Genomic DNA, 15,659 nt, shown 5'->3' with positions numbered 1-15,659 from the left:
ATGAAGCCAGTAATAGTTGTGCATGGCGGTGCATGGGCCATCCCGGATGATATGGCTAAGGCATCAGTGAATGGGGTGAAGTCAACAGCTACTGCAGGCTTTCTGGCTATGAAGAGAGGAGGCAGTGCATTGGATGCTGTTGAGCTAGCTGTTAGGGCCTTAGAAGATAACCCAACCTTTGATGCAGGTACTTTCCCTGTGCTGCTGGTGTGGTGATTTGAATTGTATTTCCAATGGTGATAGTTCTCTATTGAAACATATCATAGATAATTTCATATTTTTTGCAGAGATCGAAATGAGTTCAAATTTCATTCAAATTAAATGTAAATGTTTTACAATTGGTTCAACATAAACGTTTACTTTAGGCTTCAATTATATAGCTTGTAAACTCCATTTGCGATAGTGAATTATCTCTGGTCTCATATTCAGATGCATTTTAGTGAGAGCTGCTCATGATTTTTTTAAATCAATAATTCAATTAAGTTTGATTTCAGCTAATGCCACATTTAAAACACTACCCACTGACCCTATTTAACTTTATAATCTTAAGCATTTTTCAAAGTGGGCCTGAATATTTTCCCATTTTCTGATGTAATTTCCAAAGGTAGAATATGGTAGTATTCAAATGAGAAGGGTATCATGACATGTGATAAGTTCCATGTAACACATGTCATCTCTCTCACATTCCACTGTATTTCCTTTTGTACTTCTGACACCTCGATCACTCTGACAGCATCGTTACATTTTGGTACACCAGAAGTACATTCATTTCCAATGGAATGCTGTGTTTGCCTTGCAGCATTGTGTTGCTGAGGCAGTTGCAGTGCGTTCTGTGTGGTGGATACGTTGGATTTATCGAACGTATGTGTAGACGGCTATGATAGAAATGGTAGCAGAAGGTAAATGATTAATTTTTGTTGCATGCATATCCAGATGATGCTGCGTACTATTTTGCGCTATGATCTGTGTGATCAAGGCGTAAGGAGTCTACTTAACGATCAGTCTAATGGCATTGAACGGTTTGGAGCAATCATCGGATTACACCAAACCATAGGGAAGCACAAGACACTTCATTAACACACTCAGCTTATCGGGACCCATCTAGTTTGTGATGGCTAACTGCCACGTTAGGTGAAATGCCAGATCCTCTTTAAGGCATTGGAGCGAAATCAGCACTTCATCACAGGATAATTGTATACACTGAAGCAGTTGGCACTCAGGAGCAAGGTCTAATCAATAGGCGACTAATGCAATCTCACTTTGGGGGGAAAGACTGCAAGTTACAATGACCTCTGGGTGTAGTGAAGAGACCTGATATTGTGTTATTACACAGCAATAGGCAGCTCTTTGTACTCCATTGACATTGATAAACTTTTCTATCAACACACTGTTAGGAAGAAGAAAGTGTTTCAAAATATGCAACTACGCTGCCACAAATATCAAGAGATTTTCAATTTGTCTGAAGTAAGAAATGGCAAAAAAAATACTATTTATTTTGGGGTTGAATGACAAACTCTTGACCAACTCTTTCCTTTAGTCATGGTCTGAGAGAGCCTGACCCCTGATGAATGTGACCCACCATTTCATTTCAGGTCATGGAGCAGTACTGAATACTAATGGAGAAGTGGAGCTGGACTCCATCATTATGGATGGAAGGACTCTAGCTGCTGGAGCTGTGTCTTCGGTGAAGAACATCGCCAACCCTGTGTCACTGGCCCGCGCTGTGATGGAAAAGGTTATCTTTCTCTTTGTCCAATCTTTTCTTATTTCCTCTTTCTTATCTCAACTAAACAATGCATGCTGGTTACGTCTCCTAGAAGAGAAGGAACGCTGGGTACAGTATTGATCAGGCTGTAGCCCGGGTCAATCATCATTTTTGGTTTGGAAGAATACTATGAAATGGTGGATTTTGTTCCCTCTTCGTCCTGTTGCGATTAGTGCTTTTTGAGGTTGGTTTGTATTCGTTTCGATTATGAAAATGTAAAAAAAATACTGTTTTCCATTTCGGGTTTTATTTTTTGCAATAAATGCACTATGCATTATGTGGTTTGAATGCTGTAACACAGAATACAACAATTAATAAGAATATCATAATGGCAGTGACTGCCCATTACTGCTTATACCTTATTGTCCTTCATTTATTCACGTTACTTTACTTTAGTAAAATATCTCAGATGTTGTGTATATTACAATTGTTATATTTGATGACTTTATTATTTAATTCCAAGTCATCATCTCATCTCTATAAAGCTGCTGCCTATACTGTCTGATAAAATAGCTTCCCCAAAGCTTGGCGGACAGGAGCTTTGGGCCTGTAACCGAAAGGTTGCTGGATTGAATCCCCGAACTGACGAGGTAAAAATCTGTTGTTCAGCACCAGAGCAAGGCAGTTAGCCCACTGTTCCCCTGGCGCCGATGACGTGGATGTGGATTAAGGCAGCCCTCTGCACCTCTCTGATTCAGAGGGTTTGGGTTAAATACTGAAGACACATTTCAGTTGAATCTAGGTATCACCTTTTCCATTTCCCTAAATAATGCATTATTTTACGACACCTGAATACCAACTATCAATCACTTAGATTATGTACAGTTGAAGTCAGAAAAATAGCAGAGAATGATCTATTTCAGCTTTATTTATTTCATCACATTCCCAGTGGGTCAGAAGTTTACATACACTCAATTAGTGTTTGATAGAATTGCCATTAAATTGTTTAACTTGGGTCAAACGTTTCGGGTAGCTTTGCACAAGCTTCCCACAATAAGTTTGGTGAATTTTGTCCCATTCCTCCTGACAGAGCTGGTGTAACTGAGTCAGGTTTGTAGGCCTCCTTGCTCGCACACGATTCTTCAGTTCTGCCCACAAATTTTCTATAAGATTAAGGTCAGGGCTTTGTGATGGCCACTCCAATACCTTGACTATGTTGTCCTTAAGCCATTTTGCCACAACTTTGGAAGTATGCTTGGGGTCATTGTCCAATTGGAAGACCCATTTTATTTATTTGTTATTTTACCAGGTAAGTTGACTGAGAGCACGTTCTCATTTGCATTTTATTTATTTGTTATTTTACCAGGTAAGTTGACTGAGAACACGTTCCCATTTGCAACCAAGCTTTAACATGTCTTGAGATGTTGCTTCAATATATCCACATAATTTTCCTCCCTCATGATACCATCTATTTTGTGAAGTGCATCAGTCCCTCCTGCAGCAAAGCACCCCCACAACATGAAGTTGCCACCCCCATGCTTCAAGGTTGGGATGGTGTTCTTCAGCTTGCAAGCCTCCCCCTTTTTCCTCCAAACATAACGATGCTCATTACGGCCAAACAGTTCTATTTTTGTTTCATCAGACCAGAGGACATTTCCCCAAAAAGTACGATATTTGTCCCCATGTGCAGTTGCAAACCGTCTGGCTTTTTTTATGGCGGTTTTGGAGCAGTGGCTTCTTCCTTGCTGAGCGGCCTTTCAGGTTATGTCGATATAGGACTTGTTTTACTGTGGATATAGATACTTTTGTACCTGTTTCCTCCAGCATCTTCACAATGTGCTTTGTTGTTGTTCTGGGATTGATTTGCACTTTTCGAACCAAAGTGTGTTCATCTCTAGGAGACAGAACGTGTTTCCTTCCTGAGCGGTATGATGGCTACGTGGTCCCATGGTGTTAATACTTGCATACTATTGTTTGTACAGATGAACGTGGTACTTTCAGGCGTTTGGAAATTGCTCTGAAGGATGAACCAGACTTGTGGAGGTCTACAATTTTTCTTTTGGTTTCTTTTGAGTTTCCCATGATGTCAAGCAAAGAGGCACTGAGTTTTAAGGTAGGCCTTGAAATTCATCCACAGGCACACCTCCAATTGACTCAAATTATGTCAATTAGCCTATCAGAAGCTTCTAAAGCCATGACATAATTTTCTGGAATTTTCCAAGCTGTTTAAAGGCACGGTCAACTTAGTATATGTAAACTTCTGACCCACTGGAATTGTGATACAGTGAATTAGAAGTGAAATAATCTGTCTGTAAGCAATTTTTGGAAAAGTTACTTGTGTCATGCACAAAGTGGATGTCTTAACTGACTTACCAAGACTATAGTTTGTTAACAAGAAATTTGTGGAGTGGTTGAAAAACGAGTTTTAATGACTCCAACCTAAGTGTATGTAAACTTTCAACCTTATATTCAGGTAGAGATACCTCGTGAAGCAACTTCTCTCATCATGCATTCTTCTGTCTTTTCTCTTTTTCTCCTTGTCTTCCCCACACTAACCTAATGTAACAGGCGTAAAAGAAACACACAAGACCGGACAAGTAGGCGCGCAATGGATTATGGTCATTGTAGTTAACCATGTTTTCTGCCCTAAACTATGTAGAATATTGGCCTGTAGGAAACTACAGTTCCCTATGATTTATCTCAACAGAAACTGCACAATGTGCTCATTAAGTTCAAATAATTTAACCAATGTTGGCCAATTAGTTGTTTAAGAATGAAAAATGGAATGAAAATGTTGGTTAAATTGCTCAGCACTAGGTGCCAGGTTAATTAACCGTCTTTAGAAATATCCCACCTTTGTTTGTGTCACCCTTTTACTACCTTTTGTGCCTCTTTTCCAGTACTAAAGGGCTTTTATTCTGCTAACCGAATATAGCACTTCACTCCTGAGCTGCTGAAAGTGCAAAGTGTAGGAAAGTATTCAGACCCCATAACGTTCGACCTCTAGTCTGGGCTCTGGCTGGGCCACTCAATGACCGAATATAGGGCCACCACAGCAGGGCCACCACAGCAGGGCGCAATGAGACAATTGTGCGCTGCCCCATGGGCCACCCGGTCGCAGCCGGCTGCGACAGAGCCTAGGCTCGAACCCAGAATCTCTGGTGGCACAGCTAGCACTGCGATGCAGTGCCTTAGACCACTGCGTCACCCGGGAGGCCACAGAGAGACCCTTGATGAAAACCTGCTCCAGAGAGCTCAAGACCTTTTTTACCTTGTCAGCTTGGGGATTTGATCTTGCAAGCTTTCGGTTACTAGTCCAACGCGCTAACCACTAGGCTACCTAGTTCTAACCACCACCTGCCGCCCCAGATGAATCACATTGATCAGGCACACAGATTTACCAGAGCTAGACATTGTGAATAATTGATAAATTACATGATAAAACAGCTTACTGAAAGGTGAAGAACCATTACATCTGGATGAATTTGGATAGTAACTGATATGGTTGTCATTGATACAATTTTGAGTGTGAGTTCTGTTAGCTCTCCTGTTTTACGGTTGCAATTCAACTGAGTACTTTGCTATAAAAGTCAAGTCCCTGAAAATTATAACTTGAAGGCTGATTATTTACGAAGGAATTTGGTTTGAATGCAATGATAAAGATAGCTATAGGGGGCTATACAGAATCTACTGTGTATCTGGGCTCTTGTGTAAGAGATGTCATTGAATTGACTTCTCTACACATGGTTATTGCCATCCTTCAAAACTTGACCATTTCCTTTTAGCAGAAATCAAAGGATAATCAATGGAGGCTGGTTTTTGATTGATTTTAATCTCGATCCTTTCAGGTGATGAGAATTATAGTTTGAATATATGATTTACTCACAAGGGACATTAAGGAGTAACTCATTGAAACATGCAGATCTATTATGTGATGTAGCACTGAAAGTGATGAGATTATGGAGTGACGCTGTCCGTTTCAGATGTCACAGAACAGAATGAACAGAACTATTTGATCTAACAGCTAGGAGGTTATTAACAGGTAGAATGTGTAGGGCGGGAGGCATCTCTGTTCTCACTTGGCTACTTGGTAATCTTGTAATGCTGTCAACTAATACCTCACTCCAGATGCTATCTGAAAATGGATGGGAAACACCACTAAGATGAAGGCCTGTTGCAAAAGACTGACAGCGTATCGTATTAACATAACATCTTCCATGATTTATTAATTTGCCTGACACCTTCCATCAAAATAACTGACAGGGTTTATAATGAATTGTTTGGGATACAGATTCTTCTCATTTCCTCTGGTGAAGTCTGCTCAGCTGCTGCGGAGATACACATTTGAAGTCATGAATCCCCTTCTAGACTCTTTGAAACATAACCACACAGCGATATTGCTACAATTTTGTTTTCTGAATAGCCATTGTAAAGAATACAATCTTCGGAGTCTCTGAAGTTAGGCAAGCCCAGACAAAAATAACAGGCTTTTTGTCTCCTAGTTTTATCCAACAAATCAGTGCATTATTAGCTAGCCTGACAATTCAAAGAACTATGTGTTTATACCGGTGAGATTCCAACCATCCTAGTTTACCCCTTTTTTCTGCATGGATTTATATTCTCAGTGTGCTGGTTTTCTATTGCATTACCCTACCAATTTAAAGATTAGATACTAACAAATCTTTCATCATGGAACCTAAAAAAACATGGTGAAACTTCACCTTGTCACTCAGGGAACACAAAATAGTGGCCAAATGTCTGAGAGAATGGATGATCTTGGGCTCCTGTCACCACCCTGAAAGACCATAGTCCTGCTCTGATCTGTTTAACAGCTTGTTATTAAAAATTCATCAGGGCATGATCAATGCAGCGATCAAGCTTCACTGGCCCTGTGTTCCTTCCTGTTATCTAGAGTGCACCTGGCCTGACAGAGAGAAATTACATGAATAACCATTTTAATATTTAAAAGTTTCTAATGGTGTTCTCCTGTCTCCCATTACAGTACACACAGGACAAAAGACCGTTCTACATTTAGAACAGTTGAGAATGTACAGGTAACTGCCAAAATGAAGAATTAAATGTGTTATATGTGTCTTAAAAGGGTATTGGGCCAGAACAGCTTCAATGCGTCTTGGCATAGATTCTACAAGTGTCTCTCTATTGGAGGGATGCGACACCATTCTTCCAAGACAAATTCCATCATTTTGTGTTTTGTTGATGGTGGTGGAAAACACGGTGTCGGGTCCCGCTCCAGAATCTCCCATAAGTGTTCAATTCGGTTGAGACTGGTGACTGAGACGGCCATGGTATATGGTTTACATCGTTTTCATGCTCATCAAACCATTCAGTGACCACTTGGTGCCCTGTGGATGGGGGCATTGTCCACCTATGGGGGCATAGCCATGGTAGCCAAAATAATGGCCTGCCCAGCATTTTTATATTTGACTGTAAGCATGATGGGATGTTAATTGCTTAATTAACCCAGGAAACACACCTGTGTGAAAGCACCTGCTTTAAAAATACTTTGTATCCCTCATTTACTCAGGTGTTTCTTTACTCAGGTGTTTCCATTATTTTGTCAGGTAACTATGACTTTTTTATTTGAATTATTTCACCTTTATTTAGCCAGGTCGGCAAGTTGAGAACCAGTTCTCATTTAAAACTGCGACCTGGCCAAGAATAAAGCAGAGCAGTTCGACACATACAACAACACAGAGTTACACATGGAATAAACAAAACATACAGTCAATAATAGAGTTGAAGAAAATATATATACAGTGTGTGCAGATGAGGTAAGATAAGGGAGGTAAGGCAATAAATAGGCCATGGTGGCGAAGTAAATTACAAAATACCAATTAGACAATAAAGTGATTGATGTGCAGAAGATGAATGTGCAAGTAGAAATACAGGGGTGCAAAGGAGCAAGATAAATAAATGAATACAGTATGGGGATGAGGTAGTTGGATGGGCTATTTACAAATGGGCTATGTATGAGCTTAGAAAAACTTTAGCAGTTTTAGTTGCTCTCTAGAAACGTGTGACATTCACATTCCCTCCATTGCCGGAAATGAAAAGAGTAGTAGTGAGAGAAAGGAGAGGTGCAGAAAGAAATAGAGTGATTACAGCACAGAGACCTTTTGGCCTCTTTGGTTAGAAGTGTGGCTCCAGAAACATGTACATCTTTTCATAATTTCAATAGAACGTAAAGAGTAAATCACACTCTTTTGTTAGGTGCAGCAAGTGGCTAAACACTGAAGACAGATATCCCTAATTTCCTGGCTAAAGATTAAAATATTAAAATAGTATCAGTATTACAACCAATTCCATCCCCCCAGAAGTGTATCAACATCCTCCTCCCCATTATCACAAAGAAATGAACTGTATCGCTTTCCTTCTTGTTGTCCATAGAAATCTCATGTCAGCTATATAGGTGGAAATACCATGATAAAGGCTGATAAATATTAGATTGAACAAGACGGAATTGCACTTTGGATGAATGAAGGCCCATCACGGTTTTGTTTCAGGGGAAGGTGTGAGACTCATGGCATTCACACAACAGGTATGGATTTAAGATCAGATGTGGCTCAGATGCTATGGATAGTGTTATGGGACATAACAGGCAGGTCAAGGTTACCTGCCAGGTTTGTGAGCCAGGCTTGCTGATAGGCTTAAATGGGCCGTGATGCTACATAACCAGGGGCTAATAGATTTGCTCTGAGGGAAATGTCGATTTAGCATAATGGATGACAACTAACTCACTGCTATATAGTGCCTGGGATTACTAATTTCTTCAGAAGAGGGGAAAAATTCCCAGTTAGATTATTACCATTTTATTTTCATTTTTTTGCACACAATTCAATACTGGTAACACATGTAACATTATTACGGTCTAATGTTCAAAAAACAAACCTAAACTGCATTGATTTAAATTTTCTGTTTTTCCTTTTTATCCCCTATGCTTGCTGTCATCGGGATGCACTCAGACCGACCACATCATGTTGACAGACAGAGGTGCAAACATGTTTGCTGAAAGCGTTGGCATACCTGCAGTCCCTACAAACGCCCTGGTGACAGAATGTGAGAGAACGGAGAGGGAGAAAGCCAAGTATTATGCTGTTGAAGTGAAGGATCTCTTCAACTCTCAATGGTAAGACGAATCTCCATTCATTTGTTATACCTTGGCTTGGACATATAGTTTGCAACTATTCTGTAACACCAACGTAAGAAATACCATAAAGTCAGACTAAATTATAACCTGCCTTTCTGACAAGTTATATTCACATTACAGTATGTTAAATAGGCTTTTCATCCTCCTGAAGACCACAAAGTCATTACAGCAGATGAAAACGACATCACCGAGGCATTAAGCCTGCCATGCAGCGAAGCGCTGGAGAGATGTGCAACAACCACCCAGAAATCCTATGAAATGAATTCTCCCTCTATAGAGACAGCTGTTCCATCGCTGCACACTGCCAAGGAACGAGACAAGTTGACACAGTAGGGGAAGCATTCTGTGAGGCAGGCTGAATGTGACAGAAGCAGCGGCAGGCTGTGTGATAGATGATCTGACAGTTACGGTGTGGTAATTCTGGAGAAGGCTTCCATTCCCATTGAGTGACATGTCAGAGCTAAGAAACTCAGCAACACTGCAAAGTGGTGTCATTGTTGAACAACCCCAAATGATAAGCTTTTTACTGTATGAGAGATAGGAGAACAAAGAGAGGGGAGAGAAAGAAAGACGAAGCTGGGAATGTAATGGCCTTAAGCTAGTCTGCAAGTAGAAAGCCGAGATATTGATAATTCAAAGCTGACAAAGTTAGATAAAGTAATTGTGCAGTGTTTTCTGTGGTGTGTGTGTGTGAGTGTGTAAATGTGTCTGAATAGAAGGATAAGAATACACCTGCAACACAGCCTTCTCATCTCCCCAAAGGAGATTGTCTGGTCAGACACTCACTACTTCGCTAATTTTCCCTTTCTCACCATTTCTCAAGGTCTGTAGTTATCTGTAGAGTAACTCTGGCAGCCCAGCAATTTCTGATCTGCATGACATGGTGGAAGCACTAGACTAGACTCTATTGGGAAATTGTGAGACACATAGCCTGGGGTTTGCCGTGAACCCACTCTCCGAGGGTGTCTCAGGCGGAGTTGGCTTATGCAAAAAAACAAATTTCCAATTCACACGTTCATAATAATACACGCTTGTACATCTGTTTTGGATAGGAAGCATGTGGACACCTTAACTCCAACAACCCCAAGCCCGGTGGGAAGAAGTAGAACAAATAGTAGGCTGTCTGGAAGTGCTGAGTGACAGTTGGCTAAGCTACAGCCTTTCCTCTCTCTGCCTCACCCTCTGCTTCCTAATTCATGGTGTCCTGGTGTTCAAGTCCAATGCATTGGCTCTTTATGTGTTTTAATACAGAGCCCTTGGAACTAATTTACTCTCGGACTTCATTTAAGGCGATTATGCCGAGACCCTTTGCCCAGTCGAATTGACCCTGGTCAGTATATAACATCAGTAGCGTGGAGATGATAGCGCACAGCTAGGTGTGTGCTGCTGACAGAAGTTGGCGAGGTTATTCGTATGCTCCACGGCTGTATTCAACTACAATGGTAATTAGCTGTGTCTTTTAGGGCCCACAGGGACATTATATTAGTTACATTTACACCTCAGCTGGCTATATGGCCCCTGAGGATCAGATTTCACTTTGTATAAATTATTCTTGCACTTTTCACTGAGGTCACAAGACATTGCATGTCTTAGATTATTGAAGTTTTATATCTCCTAAGGTACTACCAGAATAATGGCTTGGTGGTGATTTAAAAAGTAGAATTGATCCCATAGAGTAACATGTTAGATAAAGACATCAATCTTCCCTGAGGATTCCCAGAATATATATACATTTAAAGATTCACCACAAAACTGCTCTTCACTTACAGGAGTTTGAGAATAGAGACAAACACTTTCTGTTTTCACCTGAAACCTTGAGCCAGATCCAGCTATCAGTAGTGATGTAATGGCGCAATCAGCCACCTGTCAAATGTGATTGATGTCAGCCATCAGGAATCTTCCCTAACTGGTTCTCACAAATAGTCCTTTTAAAGTGGTGGTAAACCACTTTACTAGCTAAAACATTAGTTTGGATGTTATTTGTTTTGCCCTTGACCTATATCACTTACCCATATACCTGCATGTCTTACATACAATGCTGTCTGTGTTGAGTATTTTAGTTTCATTGAAACAAAGAAAGAGAAAACCCTGAAGTATTGTATTTAGTTCAAGGTGTTGATTTTGCCAGGAACTAGTATCCAGAACAAGTATAAAAACTGAATACTAGTAAACGACGACCTTGACTTCAATATAGTTGTCACGACTTCCACCGAAGTCGGCTCCTCTCCTTGTTCTGGCGGCGTTCGGCGATCGACGTCACCGGCTTTCTAGCCATCGCCGCTCCATTTATCATATATCCATTTGTTTTGTCTTGTTTCCATACACACCTGGTTTTCATTCCCCCAATCAATCTACTTGTATTTAACCCTCTGTTTCCCATCATGTTTTGTGTGTAATTGTTTTATGTTATGTGGTGTTAGTTTACGCGCTTTACTTTTATGTTCCGTTTTTTGAGGGCGTTTGATTTATGTAGTGCTCTCGTTTTTGGAACTTTATTAAAAGTGCGCCTGTTCATTATACTCTGCTCTCCTGCACCTGACTTCGCCTCCAATATACCATGGACAATAGTTCTTATTTTTCATTTCAAGGTGCACGGACGATCAACACGTTCAATCTACACAGGAAACATGGTGTTCATTTATGCACCTTGCAATTAAAAATCTAAAATAAATTGTCAAGTCAAGGTCAGTCACCTACTAGTGTGTGGTTTTTACACTTGTTTTGGATACTCAGTTGTATCATTGTTGTCACAAAATGTGTTTATCAACAAGCGTTTCAACATTTATTCCCCAGAAATCATCTTAATGTATTCCAGTATATTTCTGGATATGCAGCACAAATACAGTAGGCAAGATACAGGACCACTTTGAATGTTTATCTTCTCTTTCCTGTCATTGTATACAGGCAGTTGATGATAGGACATATGCAGAAAGGCTTTCTGAAGGGCAGTTTTTCGAAGGAAGTATTTATTTAAATGCTCCCTCTGTCACAGCGAGCATTTACCTTGTCAAAACTGAAATTGCACCGCACATTTGTAGGGAAAAAACGGACTATTGCTGTTCCCTCTGCGTGTACAGAACCATCAATGTTCTTTCTCATTTTGTGAAAGGACATTGTGAGGTTTGGAGAAATTGAGGTACAAACTAAATTGACCATAATGTCAACCCTATTGTTTATCTGTTTTGATAGATTCTCAGATTTTTTTGGGAGAGTTTCCACAAATAGCTTTATACTATGTGCTCTGTTATCACCTGCAGAATATACTGTAGCTCTTTCTCCATGTAGGGGCCACGATACTGTTGGAGCTGTTGCTGTAGACTGTTCTGGTAATGTTGCATGTGCAACTTCCACTGGAGGAATAAGAAACAAAATGGTGGGCAGAGTAGGAGATCATAGGTAATAGGTAAGTGGCTGTTTATTAACCTATCCTCTTTCATGCCGTAATTGAACTGGATTAATCTGAACAGTTTATGTATGTTGATTTGAAGTTTTATTGACCTTCTCTTGTCTCTGGTAAATAAGGGTCTGGTGGGTATGCAGACAACCTGAGTGGTGCAGTATCCTGTACTTGCCATGGAGAGTCCATCCTGAAAGTCACCCTAGCCAGACTCTAACCCAAACCCTAACCCTAACCCACCTAGAGCAAGGTAATGTAAGCCTCATCGGAATCACTTTGTAAATATTCACAAAGTCACTTGGGTATCATAGTCACAGTTATCTTATTATTGAATGTAATATATCTACAATTTGATATGTGAAAGTTGGCGTTTGATAAATTGCCCATATTGATGATTGTTTTGATTGCCAATAAGGATAATCCTGCGTCTGGAATATCAACCTCTTAATTGTTGGGTCTGGTTAATGAAAGGCCTGGTGGATCGGATCGATTATGTGCCAAAATATTTTCCACCAACATAATTGGCCCACTTAACTTTGGCAATTTAATTAGGAAAGTGTCAGACAATCTGGTTGTCTTCCCCAGGCCAGACAGTATGTCATGATGGATGTGCCAGGTCTTTGCATTAGGAAATCGAATGATTCTATAACCAAAAACTCAGATGCAAACACAGTTCAGTGTCAGATTTGATATAGAGAGGTGTTTGAAACTAATGCACTGTCAAATACAAACATGATACAATAGGAATAGTTAAATGAATAGTTAATGAGACTGGGTTACATTCTCCTCTCTGTAATAGCTTCCGTTAATTAAAGTAATTTTGTCATTTAAATATCTAATTAGCACCTCCTCTTGGAGAAACAGAATGTTCAGAGGCCCTGGGAAACTTTAGAACAATTAGATCTACCGATACAAGAGACAAGTTGATGTATCATTGTATGTATGGTTCCTACTTCTACCTGACAGCTCTAAGATTTCAGATAAAATCTCTAAAATAGACTAACAGTATTCAATCTATGCTAAAAGTGAATAATAACAGCCTATCGGCTCACACGGCTGAAACCCTGTTTGAATTTGAATCAGAACAGAGTCCCATCTGGATTGGATCCTGCAAGTGACTTTGCCTCTTTTTCACATCCCCTTTTTCACCCCCTTTCTTTTTTTACACACCCATTTTTCACATCCCCCTTTTTCACATCCTTTTACACCAATTCTGGTATGTAGCAATGGGACCTCTGACACAGAGACAGTAGATGCATCTAAGTACTCTCAAACTATTCTCCATGATGTTTTGTTTTCAAGCAGTGCTTTCTTTCCTTAATGACATTGGTTGTTGTGCATAGCCACGGTAGCGTTACATAGATCCAATTTTTTTTTTTTGCTCACAGGTAGTTGCACATTTACACTAACATCAGCTTACGTGTGGCCATGCTCAGTGGATGCAAACATTGTGACGTTTTGACATTGCCACTGCCAATCATTTTTAATTGGCAAGCAGTAGAAAGAGGTGACTGAGCAGAGTGGGGCTGCAGTGGGCTGATAATGAGGCAACGTCTGTAGAAGGGTCAGCGGGGCCAGTGTTGGTTACATTGTCCTCTGGTAATGACACAGGGAAATGGGAAGAACGGCTGCTCTGTCTGCTCTGTCTTTGTGAGAGGTTTCTTCTGCTTCGTTAAATGGCTGCACTGCCCACAGCTACTGTGCCATTCCTTTCTTTAGGCTTTGAATTAGAAAATGTTTTCTTGGTTGCTTTAGAAGTAGCCTAGATCCTAAAATGATTTCCCCCCACTGACAAATGACCTCGCACCTTTTATTATCATTGCAGTGACTTGTTTATAATAACAATGTGTTTTGACAAGAGTTGTCAGGCTGGCTTATGTTTCATTTCAATTGATGTGAATGTTAAATATGACTGGGCCCGCAATGGCCTATGGTTTTGATAGGTCCCTACAGTAGTAATTCAGTCTGTATGCATGTGGGACCAACCCTCACTTTGTTTCCTATTTAAACAGGTAAACGTGCTCCTGAGGCTGTAGAGGTCTCTTTGCGTTACATGGGTGATCGGGTACAGGGAGGAGGAGCTATATTAGTTTCCCGGACAGGGGAGTGGGCAGCCAAGTTCACCACAGAGCGAATGGCCTGGGCAGCAGTGGAGAGAGAGGTTCTGTGGTATGGTTTGAACCCAAAAGAAGAGTTCAAAGAGACACTAAGACAATAACAGCTTATTCTATATTTTGTTGGGGGAGGGGGGATACATAGATTTTAAAAAGTGTTATTGCGGAACACAGTGTCAGATTGACATATGGAGCCTACTTACTGGAATTTTGTTGGCAAGAGAATTTAAAGGACCAGAGAAATCTATATGTGTTTGTGTTTTCAAAATGTTGTGGCATTTTATCACAGAATATATTTGATAAAAGCTTGGTCAGTTTTTTCTATGTAAATGTCATGATTTATAAATGTTTAATGGATTATGGATGTTTTTGTAATAATTAAAACCTGAGGAAAAAACAAATTTCATTAAAGCAATTTTAAATAAATTACTTTCTCTCATCAATATTATCAATTATTGAGCAATACAATGATGCTAGTAATTAATAACTGATTTATCAGAAACCTACCAAACATCAAAGGCCTTTTTGGTATTTCATTTATATTGGTTTCTATATCTAGCTAATGATTTAATTGTGACGTGACCATTACAATAACTCTGTGAGGAAAGGAAAAAGATCCTACACATGAGCCCAGACTCGTCATTCCTTCATGTCAGGATACAGGGAATTAATTAGCCTTGGTTTCCCTCATGGCAGCTTCATTTTCATGAAATCACAAGTGCAATATACCAAAACACAGCTTAATTTATTGTTAATCCACCTGGCGTGTCAGATTTAAAAAAGGCTTTACGGTGAAATAAACCATGCGATTATGTGAGGATAGCTCTCAACCGACAAAACATTAAACAGCTAGCAGCAAAGTAGATTGGTCACGAAAGTCAGAAAAGCAATAAAATTAATCGCTTACCTTTGATGATCTTCATATGTTTGCACTCACGAGACTCCCAGTTACACAATAAATGTTTGTTTTGGTCGATAAAGATTCTCTATATATCCAAAAACCTCCATTTGGTTGGCGCGTTTTGTTCAGAAATCCACAGGCTCGGGCCTCCCGGGTGGCACAGTGGTTAAGGGCGCTGTACTGCAGCGCCAGCTGTGCCATCAGAGTCCCTGGGTTCGCGCCCAGGCTCTGTCGTAACCGGCCGCGACCGGGAGGTCCGTGGGGCGACGCACAATTGGCCTAGGGTCGTCCGGGTTAGGGAGGGCTTGGTCGGTGGGGATGTCCTTGTCTCATCGTGCACCAGCGACTCCTGTGGCGGGCCGGGCGCAGTGCGC

General features: G+C 40.5%; 1 protein-coding gene across 1 annotated transcript; it reads left to right on the top strand.

Moving 5' to 3' along the window:
* LOC110503112 (isoaspartyl peptidase/L-asparaginase) lies at nucleotides 1–14,578 on the top strand. The gene is given in 7 exon segments (XM_090217222.1): nucleotides 1–187; nucleotides 1,593–1,735; nucleotides 8,689–8,852; nucleotides 12,159–12,283; nucleotides 12,396–12,493; nucleotides 12,496–12,520; nucleotides 14,283–14,578. Coding segments are annotated over 7 exon segments (948 nt in total). The 3' UTR covers nucleotides 14,489–14,578.
* The last annotated feature ends 1,081 nt before the right edge of the window (nucleotides 14,579–15,659 follow it).

This window comes from Oncorhynchus mykiss, chromosome 23 (genome assembly GCF_057628025.1).
Source record: "Oncorhynchus mykiss isolate SJ-2025 chromosome 23, ASM5762802v1, whole genome shotgun sequence".
NCBI classification, from domain to species: domain Eukaryota; kingdom Metazoa; phylum Chordata; class Actinopteri; order Salmoniformes; family Salmonidae; genus Oncorhynchus; species Oncorhynchus mykiss.
This window is presented reverse-complemented; position numbering and strand designations above follow the sequence as displayed.